The sequence below is a fragment of the Mytilus edulis genome, chromosome 9, assembly GCF_963676685.1.
Source record: "Mytilus edulis chromosome 9, xbMytEdul2.2, whole genome shotgun sequence".
In the NCBI taxonomy this organism is placed as follows: Eukaryota; Metazoa; Mollusca; class Bivalvia; order Mytilida; family Mytilidae; genus Mytilus; species Mytilus edulis.
Window position 1 is genome coordinate 55,515,112 of NC_092352.1, and position 15,027 is coordinate 55,530,138.

Genomic DNA, 15,027 nt, shown 5'->3' on the forward strand with positions numbered 1-15,027 from the left:
TTGAAAACAAAAGTAATAATTTAACCAATCAGAAGACGGTAAAAGCACCAAATTTATTTATTAGAGAATGATGTCCAAAATGTGTAAAGAATACAGAACTCAAGGACCTCCCATTCAGATTCTCTTGTGTTTTGTTTTAAATCTGAATCATCATGAAACATATAAAATAATTCAATTAAGAAAAAAAAAAATGCCTTATTTATAACAAAACAATTTACGAAAAATAAAAATGACAGTCATGACAGACAAGAAACATCGACAACAATCGTAGTATTCCTGTAAATGAGTCATATCTAGTTATTCTTAGCAATAATAACTCTGCTATGGTGAATTATTTTGAATTAGGAGCTATCTTTTATTTGTTTCAAAGGTAAAAAATTTAATAAGTTTAAACAAAATGGCAATTACAATTACAATTATCTCATGCAATTATTCATTTTAGTTTAAGTAGTGGCTTAATTTAAGATTTTAACAACTTTTTTTTAAGGTGCAGCCCTTAGTCAGATGATAGAACCAGTATTGGAACTGAGAGATGGTAAAGTGCAGTTAAAACTCTGCCTGAGGTACGTATCATTATTATTAGGCCAAACAAAACAGTATGTGTGTTTACTGTACCCCTACCTACCCTATTTTTTATCCCCTATCCTAAAGGGATTTTTTCTGCCATTTTTTATTTAGCACTGTTAAAGTCACAATGTTGCTCCGATAGACTCAATGTAAATTAAAAAAATTTCTTACCTACCTACCCAATTTTTTTCAGCGTGTGACAGTTAACACATACATATGGAAAGACAATAAAAGTAACTTGCACAGTGATGTAAAAGAAAGGTACTGCAATCAGATTTGAAAATTAATTTACAATTATTATTCATAACAACAGCTGATTGAAAGGCAAATTGCTGTTTTTAATGATTTTACAAAACAATTGCCATGCAAGCAATAAGAGATCGACGATTTATTCTTACAAGTATGCTCCAAGCATGCTCACAGGGTTCCTCGTAAGAATAAATCTATGATCACTTATTGGTTTAAAACAATATAACAAATTGTTATCAAAATTATAATATCACGGCTCAGTAGGAAAAAGAGAAAAGAGGAGGGGTGATACAGATTTATTTCTAATTTTTTCTATCCATACATACAACCAATTTCTCTTTAAAGCTTTCATAGAAACTACAAAACAGCTTCCTGAATGTTGGTAGCATTCTTCATATGAGTCTGATTTATATCTGCAATATCAAATATTTTCATTCTGGCAAAACAAGCTCTGAGGAGAAATTTCTTCTCTGCAAATAGAAGTAATCAAAAAGAAATATTTAAACCTAACAAGTGTTGAAGAATAAACCTCTCTTTATTACAGACAACCAAATCAGATAGCTGGAGGGCAGATCCAAAGTCCGCCCAATAACTTTGTATCATTGCCTTTAAACTCAGTTAATGAAAAGGATCATCACCATACTATACAAAACACAACTCAGACAAGCAACTTAGCAGAAGTCTCAGTATTACCAGGTATGATCTTTATTTACATTCTTGCAGAAGGTATTTTGTTGAGAGGCACCTCATGGGATGTCAAAGTATGACATGATTGAAAGGGTACATCTAAAATTTTGTAAATTGTTATTAAGTCTGAAAACATCTACACCCTCTTATATGATTTATGGGGAGCTTGGGAGATATCCTATAGACTTGGACATAAAAACTAGATTGATTTCATTTTGGGGGAAATTAAACTCTGGTAAAGAGACAAAACTATCATATATATTTTATAGAAATTGTGTTATCACATGTCTATTAATGACAATGTGAATTTTTCATGGTTAAACAGAATAAAGGCTATTCTGAACGAATGTGGTATCCCAAATGTATGGGAAACGCAATCTTTTATAAATTGTAAGTGGTTAGTTTCATTCGTCAAACTTAGACTTAAAGATCAGTATGTACAAGTATGGCATTCTTTACTTGAAAACTCGCCAAAAGCAATAAATTACAGACTTTTTAAAGATTTTTTTGGAAAATAAGGTTATTTTGAAATTCTTGGGAACAAATTGTCTATTGATTTGTGTAGATTTAGGACCACAAATCACAAGCTCCCTATTGAACAGGGTAGATGGAACAATATAGTTAGAAACAATAGAATTTGTCTTCTATGTAATAAAAATGATATTGGTGATGAAATGCATTATATATTAGAATGTAAATACTTTGAAGAAAACAGGAAACATTGTATGTCAAATTATTATTTAAAAAATGCAAATATTGTCAAATACAATCAGATATTGTCTTCAAAAAAACAAATCAGAATTGATTAAACTATGTAAATTCATAAAGATTATTAACACAGGTGTGTGTGCTCCTGGCTGAAATGGACTTCATATATTGTATTAGCAAATATTTTGGTTGTTCTGTCTTGTTGTAAATATTGTACATAATTCATTTGTCTTCTCTATACCTATGTAATATGGTTTATTGAGAATAAAGATATAAAAAAAAAAAAAAAAAGTTATCACATAATCATAAATGTTTGCCAATCAATAATTATTTTTTCAAACAAGATAATCAAATAATAATACAGTCCTAGATGACCAAATAATCAATAATAATGAAAACTACCAAGTAATCATCTAATCAACACCTAATCACCCCCCCCCCCTTGAGAGATCTACACACAAAGATTCTGGCATTGTTTTTGTGCAGAAATAACAAAAGTTAATTTTCCTGATTTACCTTCATGAGGAGTACTAATAGTAAACTTTTCAGTTTCAAGAGTGGTAGAAACTTTTTGCACTTTATAACTTTGCCTCTTTAGAGCTAATTTACTACTGCATGTAGAGCAAAACTTTGGTAAGCTTGCTTGCTTTGTTTGTATATTGTATAGTTGTAATTGAGATAAGGTCCAAACAAATTTGAATATAAAATAATATATACAGGTTAAACTGTCACAATATGTATTGTTCAAAGATGTCAATCTTTATACCAAAGCTTGAGAAACCATTTTTACAAACAGAGCAAACAAGCCTACCAAAGTTCTACTCTACAAGCATCTGGAAATAAGCTGTAACAAAAAAAAGAATACCTGAGTGTGTTCATTTGTTTGTTTTTATATTGTAGGATTAAAGAGTTTATTATTAGTGGATTTGAATACTATTGTCAAAATTTGTGCTTTTGTTTTTCTAGCAGCCATATTTGTTAGCAATTTGAATCAATTGGATTTAATTGCATAACCACTAGGCTTTCTTAACTATTATTCAAAGGGTCCTGAGTACAGTTTTAAAGCCTATAGGGATATCTGGCTAAAGATCCCTAGTCACATCTGACAGGAGAACACTAAATCAAGATAGAAGATTGATTTTATTTTACAATGTATTATGTTTTTAGCAAATATTATGCTTAAAATTAGATAAGATATATTTTTAAATCCAGTTACCAAGAAAAAAGTATAATAGGTAAAACATGTGCTGTTATAATGTCTTATGCTATTGGCATCCCCCTTTTAAAAAAGTACAAAGTAAGAAGTAAAAAAAAATCATAACTTCCTAATAAATGTATATACAATATGTGGCTCAAGTAGGATATACGGTACTATAGTTCCGGCTTTTTTGCCGTAAATTCCTACGCGTATGTATTCATGGGTAATAAAGGTAAAACTGTTTGAATTTTTCATTCTAGTAAAATTAATGAGTGGTTGACAGCAGACATGGGGTCAATTACATTTGAAAGTAATTAATTACATTCAATTACAATTACAAAATCTTCAATTAAATTACACATTACATTTGACTTTTTTTACCAATGTAATTAATTACATTCCAATTACTTGGCAAATGTAATTAATTACTTCAATTACATTTGAAAGGAAAATTAAGATAAAACATTGAAAACATGCATTTATTCTATGATATGTACATAAGTATTATACATTGCTCTATAGTTATAACAATTAGACAGTGTTCAACTAGTATATACATTTTTGTATTGTGTCATATAACTTATTTAAGCATTTTCCCATTACATTTGACCATCATCAGCTTTTCAAATGTTCCATCAGCCAGTCTGCACCTTTCCGGCCTAAATGTTTTTCCAGCAGTGCTAAATAAGCGTTCAACTGTGTGTCTACCTTTGAATCGTTTACAACATATCATGACAGACTTCATAGCCCAGTCCAAAATAAAGTGGCCTGTGATTCCCAAAAATCCTCTCATTTGTCTACTAGACCAGAGATCAATGGTTAAACACACACTTTCAGCTCTTTTAAGAGTATTTACAAGGTTATTTTTTATTTCAACCGATTTTTCATGTAGAAGTTTCGAAGATAAATGCTTTCTGCTAGGCACTTGATACTTAGTGTCAGCTTTTTCCATCAATTTTTTAAATTCTTCACTTTCGACAATAGAGAGTGGTAAAAGATCCCCAGCTATGAACATTATAAGAGCATTTGTCATTTCTAACTGTTTTGGATCAGACGGTGAATATTTTACACTTTTTTTTATGCATTGTGTCAATGTTGGTTGAATTTCTTTATTCTCAGAATGCAGAATGTACAAATCTCTTGTGTTTTCTCTGAAAATTACAAAAGGCCTTATTTAATATCTTGAAAATATTAAATTGTTTTAATTTACCTATTGAAATTTTACATTTATTTAAATTTATTTGATTGTAAATGATACAAAAAAAGAGCACTATTTTTAATTTTTTGAAATGATTTTCATTTTTATCCCAGCTTATTCAAATTATTTATCTTAAATAAGTGATTTAGAAATCTGACTTCTTAAAACAAAAATAAACTTTAGTTTTAATCACAACTAATTAATTTAATAAACAAAATATTTTCCAAATTTAAATGTAAGCTATTAGAGGATATAAGATAAATGAAATCTGGTTAGAAATGAAAAAGAAGCATTATGAATTTATTAATTTTTAAAATTCTTATATAGTATTACCTTCATATGTGTAACAAAGTTGGATGTAACTTTATAACTTCCACTAATGAGGATGCCACAATGCATACATTTTCCTTTGAAAGTATTTCCATTTTGGAAGTCATCAGGAACAGTAAAATGTTCCAGTACACTCTTTTTTTTTTATTTTTTTTGTAATATACTTTTCTTCTGGAAAAACAAATGCTGCACTTTTCTGTTCCTGTTCTTAAAGTCATAAGAAACGAGTGAACGGTGAAAAATAATGTTCTTCCAATTCTTGAACTAATGCATACAAACATAACAGACTTAATCTTCTGTGCACATATTTTTTTTTTTTTTTTTTTTTTTTTAAATGAGCACTCAGACTGAAGGGTTTGGAAGACAATTTTAAAACGATAATCGCAATATGACTTAACTTTTTACTAATACAGTAATATGATTAGTATATAATATTAATAATTAATAGCTGTTAAAGAGTGATGAACATATATGCATAGAAAGAAGCTGGGTTTTGTGCTTTATTTATTAACGGATGTCTAGTGAGTTAAAAAAGCTATATTTAACCAATAATTTAAAAACAATTTATTCATAATAAAAAATATTGGGATGCAGGCCTCAACCTTCATTCTCATGTTGGTGGAAGAGGTATATGTGGCCAAAATTTTGTCATCATTGTGCTCCGAACATTAAAGTATTTTATTGGAAAAAAAATATATAACATATACACACAAATTATAACAATAAGTAACATATTTTACTAAGTAATATTGTTTTTATCTAAATATATATCTCTATTTCTATGAAATGTGGTGTTAAGAGTATGTATTAAACCACCTGAATTGTTTACATAACTGATTTGATAAATTGAATAAACATATGCATACATAGATGGGAAAAGTTCCTGTGGTATGTTAAATAACAAACAGTGTAATTCATTTAAAACAAAAGTTTCATCATTTATTTCTATTCTAATGAAGTCATTTATATATTTTCGGAATAGTCTTAATTTTTTACAATGTAGCAGTAAATGATTTAGTGTTTCATTTTCCGAGTTACAGAAAAAGCATATCGGAAAAACGTTACTATAATTTCGTCTTTTTTGATTATCTTTAGTAGGAAGAGCATTATGCACAACTCTATAAATAAAATCTTGCTGGTAATTGCTTTTGATATTCCTAATATTACTCCATATATCTGTAAAATCGACATAGCTAAACTTTATTTCAATTTTATGTTTATGATTATCAATTTCGAGAATTTTCTTATAAATATTTTTGGGGTTTATACTTTGTAGATCAATTTTATTCTTATGATTTATTAAGAGAGCTTTTAATTTTGTATAAACTCTTGGTAAGATCATAGTATGTTGATATTTATTATTTCCTAATTCTGCATTAAACTCCCTTAATGTGTAACCTAAGTAATATATCATAAAACATGTCCAAACAGATGTATTTCCTTGTAAAAAACAAGTTGCTCTTTGGAGAAGCATGGCATCTATTTTCAGATTTAATAATTAAAATTGACAACAACACTTCAAAAGATCTGCAATTTTATTATCTATGTCTACATGTTTCGCCTGCAAGGCAGGCTTCATCAGGACAATTTTTATACAGAAATTGAGCCCCTGAAGTACTCAAAGTGGTGCATTAAATTTGACGTCGTCATGGTGAGAGAAACAATGAAAAGTGAAAGTAGCAATACAGAGTTATAAATAGATAAGATAAATATAGAAAATTAAAGTTTGTATACAATGTAACTTGAGTTCGTTTTACTTTTATATGATACATAAAATTGTTCTAAAGGCTTGGCATCTAATAGGACGAACTTCCCATGGTTCCTACCACTTCGCAAGGCTTCTCTTCCAACCTGGCCATAGTTGGAGGTTACTACTTCCCGGCGCGTCGGCAACAATAGGAAGATTATGATCGCCGCTGTGGATAATAAAATTGTCAAAAACTGTTCCTTTGTTAATTATTTGGTGACTATATAATTTTTGGATCGTCTGCAGTAGTTGGTCTGTATAATGGCACAGTTGTGAATTCCTAGTTCATTTAAGATCGGCGCCCGTGGTACGTTTCTTCTGCAATCATTTATATCTGCTATCATTTATAGATGTATAGGTGGTATTGGACATCTTGGTCATCTTGATTCAGTTGTTATTTCGTTGTAAGTATGGAATATTCCTTGGTCCATGTATATGCTGGTGGCCTGTAGATCGGCGCTGTTAGCTTGGCGGTTCCTTTCGGATGCAGGGGTTCACGATTAAATAATAAATTAAATTCCGCGAGGTGAACCAACGCCTGTGAAATCGTTTTGGTAGAGTCCCTGAAGTGGATACCTTGGTATGCCGGGTTGTCAAATCATGCAAATGAATGCAATCCTTAAATAATAATTAAAATTGACAACAACACTTCAAAAGATCTGCAATTTTATTATCTATGTCTACATGTTTCGCCTGCAAGGCAGGCTTCATCAGGACAATTTTTATACAGAAATTGAGCCCCTGAAGTACTCAAAGTGGTGCATTAAATTTGACGTCGTCATGGTGAGAGAAACAATGAAAAGTGAAAGTAGCAATACAGAGTTATAAATAGATAAGATAAATATAGAAAATTAAAGTTTGTATACAATGTAACTTGAGTTCGTTTTACTTTTATATGATACATAAAATTGTTCTAAAGGCTTGGCATCTAATAGGACGAACTTCCCATGGTTCCTACCACTTCGCAAGGCTTCTCTTCCAACCTGGCCATAGTTGGAGGTTACTACTTCCCGGCGCGTCGGCAACAATAGGAAGATTATGATCGCCGCTGTGGATAATAAAATTGTCAAAAACTGTTCCTTTGTTAATTATTTGGTGACTATATAATTTTTGGATCGTCTGCAGTAGTTGGTCTGTATAATGGCACAGTTGTGAATTCCTAGTTCATTTAAGATCGGCGCCCGTGGTACGTTTCTTCTGCAATCATTTATATCTGCTATCATTTATAGATGTATAGGTGGTATTGGACATCTTGGTCATCTTGATTCAGTTGTTATTTCGTTGTAAGTATGGAATATTCCTTGGTCCATGTATATGCTGGTGGCCTGTAGATCGGCGCTGTTAGCTTGGCGGTTCCTTTCGGATGCAGGGGTTCACGATTAAATAATAAATTAAATTCCGCGAGGTGAACCAACGCCTGTGAAATCGTTTTGGTAGAGTCCCTGAAGTGGATACCTTGGTATGCCGGGTTGTCAAATCATGCAAATGAATGCAATCCTTAAATAATAATTAAAATTGACAACAACACTTCAAAAGATCTGCAATTTTATTATCTATGTCTACATGTTTCGCCTGCAAGGCAGGCTTCATCAGGACAATTTTTATACAGAAATTGAGCCCCTGAAGTACTCAAAGTGGTGCATTAAATTTGACGTCGTCATGGTGAGAGAAACAATGAAAAGTGAAAGTAGCAATACAGAGTTATAAATAGATAAGATAAATATAGAAAATTAAAGTTTGTATACAATGTAACTTGAGTTCGTTTTACTTTTATATGATACATAAAATTGTTCTAAAGGCTTGGCATCTAATAGGACGAACTTCCCATGGTTCCTACCACTTCGCAAGGCTTCTCTTCCAACCTGGCCATAGTTGGAGGTTACTACTTCCCGGCGCGTCGGCAACAATAGGAAGATTATGATCGCCGCTGTGGATAATAAAATTGTCAAAAACTGTTCCTTTGTTAATTATTTGGTGACTATATAATTTTTGGATCGTCTGCAGTAGTTGGTCTGTATAATGGCACAGTTGTGAATTCCTAGTTCATTTAAGATCGGCGCCCGTGGTACGTTTCTTCTGCAATCATTTATATCTGCTATCATTTATAGATGTATAGGTGGTATCGGACATCTTGGTCATCTTGATTCAGTTGTTATTTCGTTGTAAGTATGGAATATTCCTTGGTCCATGTATATGCTGGTGGCCTGTAGATCGGCGCTGTTAGCTTGGCGGTTCCTTTCGGATGCAGGGGTTCACGATTAAATAATAAATTAAATTCCGCGAGGTGAACCAACGCCTGTGAAATCGTTTTGGTAGAGTCCCTGAAGTGGATACCTTGGTATGCCGGGTTGTCAAATCATGCAAATGAATGCAATCCTTAAATAATAATTAAAATTGACAACAACACTTCAAAAGATCTGCAATTTTATTATCTAACATGTAGACATAGAAAATACTTATATCATAAGTAAAATCTTATTTGTTGCTAGAGTTGTGTCCCCTTTACCTGAATATATCACACAAATAAATAGATATATTTACACTTTCTTTTGGGGAAGGAGTAACTCGGAATATATAAATAGAAAGTCTCTATCACAAATGTATGATAGAGGTGGACAACAAATACCGTATATAAATCTGAAAATAAAATTAAATTCCGCGAGGTGAACCAACGCCTGTGAAATCGTTTTGGTAGAGTCCCTGAAGTGGATACCTTGGTATGCCGGGTTGTCAAATCATGCAAATGAATGCAATCCTTAAATAATAATTAAAATTGACAACAACACTTCAAATCGCCGATCTACAGGCCACCAGCATATACATGGACCAAGGAATATTCCATACTTACAACGAAATAACAACTGAATCAAGATGACCAAGATGTCCGATACCACCTATACATCTATAAATGATAGCAGATATAAATGATTGCAGAAGAAACGTACCACGGGCGCCGATCTTAAATGAACTAGGAATTCACAACTGTGCCATTATACAGACCAACTACTGCAGACGATCCAAAAATTATATAGTCACCAAATAATTAACAAAGGAACAGTTTTTGACAATTTTATTATCCACAGCGGCGATCATAATCTTCCTATTGTTGCCGACGCGCCGGGAAGTAGTAACCTCCAACTATGGCCAGGTTGGAAGAGAAGCCTTGCGAAGTGGTAGGAACCATGGGAAGTTCGTCCTATTAGATGCCAAGCCTTTAGAACAATTTTATGTATCATATAAAAGTAAAACGAACTCAAGTTACATTGTATACAAACTTTAATTTTCTATATTTATCTTATCTATTTATAACTCTGTATTGCTACTTTCACTTTTCATTGTTTCTCTCACCATGACGACGTCAAATTTAATGCACCACTTTGAGTACTTCAGGGGCTCAATTTCTGTATAAAAATTGTCCTGATGAAGCCTGCCTTGCAGGCGAAACATGTAGACATAGATAATAAAATTGCAGATCTTTTGAAGTGTTGTTGTCAATTTTAATTATTATTTAAGGATTGCATTCATTTGCATGATTTGACAACCCGGCATACCAAGGTATCCACTTCAGGGACTCTACCAAAACGATTTCACAGGCGTTGGTTCACCTCGCGGAATTTAATTTATTATTTAATCGTGAACCCCTGCATCCGAAAGGAACCGCCAAGCTAACAGCGCCGATCTACAGGCCACCAGCATATACATGGACCAAGGAATATTCCATACTTACAACGAAATAACAACTGAATCAAGATGACCAAGATGTCCGATACCACCTATACATCTATAAATGATAGCAGATATAAATGATTGCAGAAGAAACGTACCACGGGCGCCGATCTTAAATGAACTAGGAATTCACAACTGTGCCATTATACAGACCAACTACTGCAGACGATCCAAAAATTATATAGTCACCAAATAATTAACAAAGGAACAGTTTTTGACAATTTTATTATCCACAGCGGCGATCATAATCTTCCTATTGTTGCCGACGCGCCGGGAAGTAGTAACCTCCAACTATGGCCAGGTTGGAAGAGAAGCCTTGCGAAGTGGTAGGAACCATGGGAAGTTCGTCCTATTAGATGCCAAGCCTTTAGAACAATTTTATGTATCATATAAAAGTAAAACGAACTCAAGTTACATTGTATACAAACTTTAATTTTCTATATTTATCTTATCTATTTATAACTCTGTATTGCTACTTTCACTTTTCATTGTTTCTCTCACCATGACGACGTCAAATTTAATGCACCACTTTGAGTACTTCAGGGGCTCAATTTCTGTATAAAAATTGTCCTGATGAAGCCTGCCTTGCAGGCGAAACATGTAGACATAGATAATAAAATTGCAGATCTTTTGAAGTGTTGTTGTCAATTTTAATTATTATTTAAGGATTGCATTCATTTGCATGATTTGACAACCCGGCATACCAAGGTATCCACTTCAGGGACTCTACCAAAACGATTTCACAGGCGTTGGTTCACCTCGCGGAATTTAATTTTATTTTCAGATTTATATACGGTATTTGTTGTCCACCTCTATCATACATTTGTGATAGAGACTTTCTATTTATATATTCCGAGTTACTCCTTCCCCAAAAGAAAGTGTAAATATATCTATTTATTTGTGTGATATATTCAGGTAAAGGGGACACAACTCTAGCAACAAATAAGATTTTACTTATGATATAAGTATTTATAACAATAAGTTTATGTTTAAAATTTAGCTTTCTATTTTCCCATTTTTTTACTGTATTTCCTATACTATGAATAATGGGTAGCCAACTTTGACTTTGACTCGACTTACCAAACCAAATGCCCAGTGTTTTTACGCTCTCCTTTGTTAAAAGTTTTAAACAAGCGTCTTCTTCTGGGGCATTACAAATATTTAATATTTCTGTTTTGTTTTTATTTATCTTTGCTCCTGATGCTTTACCAAATTTTTCAAATTCTTTCATAAATAAGTAATAATCTTTAATATCTGTTGTTATTGTTGTACAATCATCAGCATGTTGGAAAAGTTTTATTGGATCTTTTAAATTTGGAATGTTAATGCCTTTTATGTTTTTATTTCTTCTTATTGAGCTTGCCAGTGTTTCAATAGCTAAGGCATATAAATTCATAGAGAGCGGACAGCCTTGTCTAACTGATCTTGTAATTAAAATTTCTTCTGTTAACTGACCATTGACTTGTATTTTACTTTTTATATCTTTATATAGTATCTTAATCCATCTTACGAATTCTACTGGTAGGTTCATTTTCTTTAAAACTTTAATAAGAAATTCATGTTTAATCTTGTCGAATGCTTTTTCTTGGTCAAAATTTATTAAAAAACCTTTTATATCGTTGAAATTCATATGGTCGAAAATGTCTGAAATCGAGATAATATTATCAAAAATATTTTTTTCTTCGCCAGCTCCTGTTTGTTTTATATCAACTAGTTTATTTATTACTTTAGATAATCTTTTAGCTAAAGTTTTTGTGATTAATCCAGTACACTCTTGGAGCTCATTTTTAAATCTGATAAAATGTTTTCTTTCAACATTCATATATATAGTGAACAAATTTTGCAAGTGAGATTTTGTCATATGCATTATCCCTTCAAGAATTTAAACATGTACCTATAGGCCCTAGGGGTATATTTATCTCTCTCTAATTAGCCTTATATCTGTTTAACATAACTGTTATAAAAACAGTCATTATATAGTTTGTAATAAAACAAATAGCCAGAGGTAATATTTATTGGTTATTTAAGTCCTTGAATAAAGTTAATTATGTTAAATCAATGTCTTAAAATATCTATCTAAATCTACTAATTAAGGTCAAGACAGTGACTTCCTAGTGGTTTCTTTTAAAATTATGGCATGTGTCTACATTTTTTTTATCATTCAATACAAAATGAAGAATCTACCATGGTTGTGTTAATACAGAAAGTATACTGTGAAGGCTTTTCTTTGTCAGCTTACAACATTTGTTAAGATTATTGCTTTTAATAATTTTTTGAGAAAACACAAGATTTAATCTTTTGATCCAAAATTTCAAATGTAATTGACTTGTAATTGAAAAGTAATTGTCAATTACAGGCAATTTTGGCTATGTAATTAATTACATTCAATTACATGTAATTGAAAAAATGCTCAATTACACATTACATTCAATTACATGATAAATTGTAATTAATTACAGTCAATTACAATTACATATTTCAATTACCCCATGTCTGGTTGACAGGTTGACAAGTCGACAGGTTGACAACTTTGAAAATGTTATCGTTGAAATAAGTGGTTGACAGGTTGACAAGTCGACAGGTTGACAATTTTAAAAATGTTATGGTTGAAATAAGTGGTTGACAGGTTGACAAGTCGACAGGTTGACAGGTTGACAAGTAGACAAGTCGACAGGTTGACAATGTTAAAAATGTTATCGTTCAAATAATTGGTTGACAGGTTGACAAGTCGACAGATTGACAATGTTAAAAATGTAAAAACAAATTATAGTTAACAGGTTGACAGGTCGACAAGTCGACAGGTTGACAGGTCGACAGGTTAATAAGACGTTGACCTGATTTGGGACAGGCGCAAAAATGCGATGTTTCAACCTGTTAACTTGTTGACCTGTCGGCCTGTCAACTTGTTGACCTGTCAACTTGTCGATCTGTCAACTTGTCGACCTGTTATCCGGTCGATCTTAACACTTATAAACTTGTCGTTTGTCAACCTTTTCATTGTCAACCTGTCGACCTGTCGACCTGTTAATATGTCAAAATATATATATATACATGTAACCTATTTACTTCTAATTTAAACCAATTTACTCCTATTTTCTTCCGATGGAACTACAGTACCGTATATCCTACTTGACCCCAATATGTAAGATTACAAATTGCGAAGAAACTAACATAAAATAATAATCTTCTTATATGCTTTTTTAATTAGATATGCTAAATCATAAGAAAAGAAAAAGAAAAGATACACATTCAGTAACTGAAGGTAAATATAATCATAGAAAAGCGAAGATACTGTTAGTAGTGCTGACACATTTAAAACATAAAACCTGTAACACTGCTGTGATCCTGCACTTCAGAATGAACTCATTTATACCTTGCTCTTAAGTCAGTGCTCACAAATTTACAGCATAAAACCTGTCACTCTGATCTGATCCTAGACTTCAGAAAGATATTATTTATACTTTGCTCAGTTCATAGAAGATGACAATCGATTTATGACAAAGTATATGGTCAATATATTTCATAACATACTGTAAATTCAGAAATTATTGACATGTTTTATTAATTCAGATAATGCAACTTGATGATTATCATAGTACATGTAATATATATAAGAACATGGCATTCTAATATCTGAAACAAATACCTATTAGAAAAAAAACTAGGAATAGGCAGGGAAATTTATGCCAGTAAAATTTTTAGTGTTTCTGTAGGTACTGCAAACAAAGTGAAAATTAAACATATGTATTTTATTTCGTTTGAAATAGGGTTTTCCCCGTTTGCTATTTGTAGTTAATATTTACAGATGGGAACTAGTACATGTATAACCAGTTCGGATACTGGTTTTGTAACAGTATGTACTATTTATAAGTTTGATGTTAGGTGCAGGAGGCACGAGGAAAGTTTTGGCGGTTTTTATGGGTGGGGTTTAAAGGTACTATATAAAGTTTGGGATTTAAATGTATTAGTATCGAAGGTGCTCGCAGTTACGTAGGATTGAAGTTGGTCACATAGGTATATGTGCAGTTGCTGCTATGTTTATTGTACGTACAGGCGTTGGAGGCATTAGCCGGGGGAAAAGAAACGATGAGAAAGAGGAACAATGTTATATGTCATGTGTTTATATAATGTTTCGATTGAAGAAATATGTACAATTCAGTAAAATAAAATATTGTATCGCAAGAGAAAATAAGATGTTCCTGCGAGCAACTAATCCTATATCTGTGTTTGTCTTGTTTATAGCCTATTGAATTAGAGATTAAATGCTTTAAATTCGGACGAGCAGGGCAAGGGAGAATTTAAACTTAAATATCCTGATGAACAGTATGTGTTTTCAGCTGTGTATCACCTGCACTGATGATCCAATAGATATATCTGTAGTAGAATTGTCATTTGTTTAGACATACATATATATAATTAATGTATTGACCAGAAATTGATGTATTGGTTGTCATATCTTTTCTTCTTTTTTTTTCACATAGAATCTAGTCTGAAGAAAAGACCAGTAATAACAGGTCAATATAATTATAAAGATATTATTGTTCTACTATAACCAGAGCTGACACATTTTGATTTTTTTTGTAATATACTTTTCTTCTGGAAAAACAAATGCTGCAC

General features: G+C 31.9%; 2 protein-coding genes across 4 annotated transcripts in view; both read left to right on the plus strand.

Moving 5' to 3' along the window:
* LOC139489785 (uncharacterized) overlaps positions 1-15,027 on the plus strand; it is a 324,072-nt gene that overhangs the window by 273,693 nt on the left and 35,352 nt on the right. For all 3 annotated transcript variants that reach the window (XM_071276613.1, XM_071276614.1, XM_071276615.1), the window contains 4 exons: positions 488-563; positions 1,361-1,512; positions 13,619-13,672; positions 14,892-14,924. In XM_071276613.1, coding sequence (XP_071132714.1) covers positions 488-563; positions 1,361-1,512; positions 13,619-13,672; positions 14,892-14,924 — 315 coding nt within the window. The remainder of the gene's footprint in view (positions 1-487; positions 564-1,360; positions 1,513-13,618; positions 13,673-14,891; positions 14,925-15,027) is intronic.
* LOC139489793 (angiopoietin-related protein 6-like) overlaps positions 1-15,027 on the plus strand; it is a 141,508-nt gene that overhangs the window by 29,193 nt on the left and 97,288 nt on the right. The gene's annotated exons all lie outside the window — the stretch shown is intronic.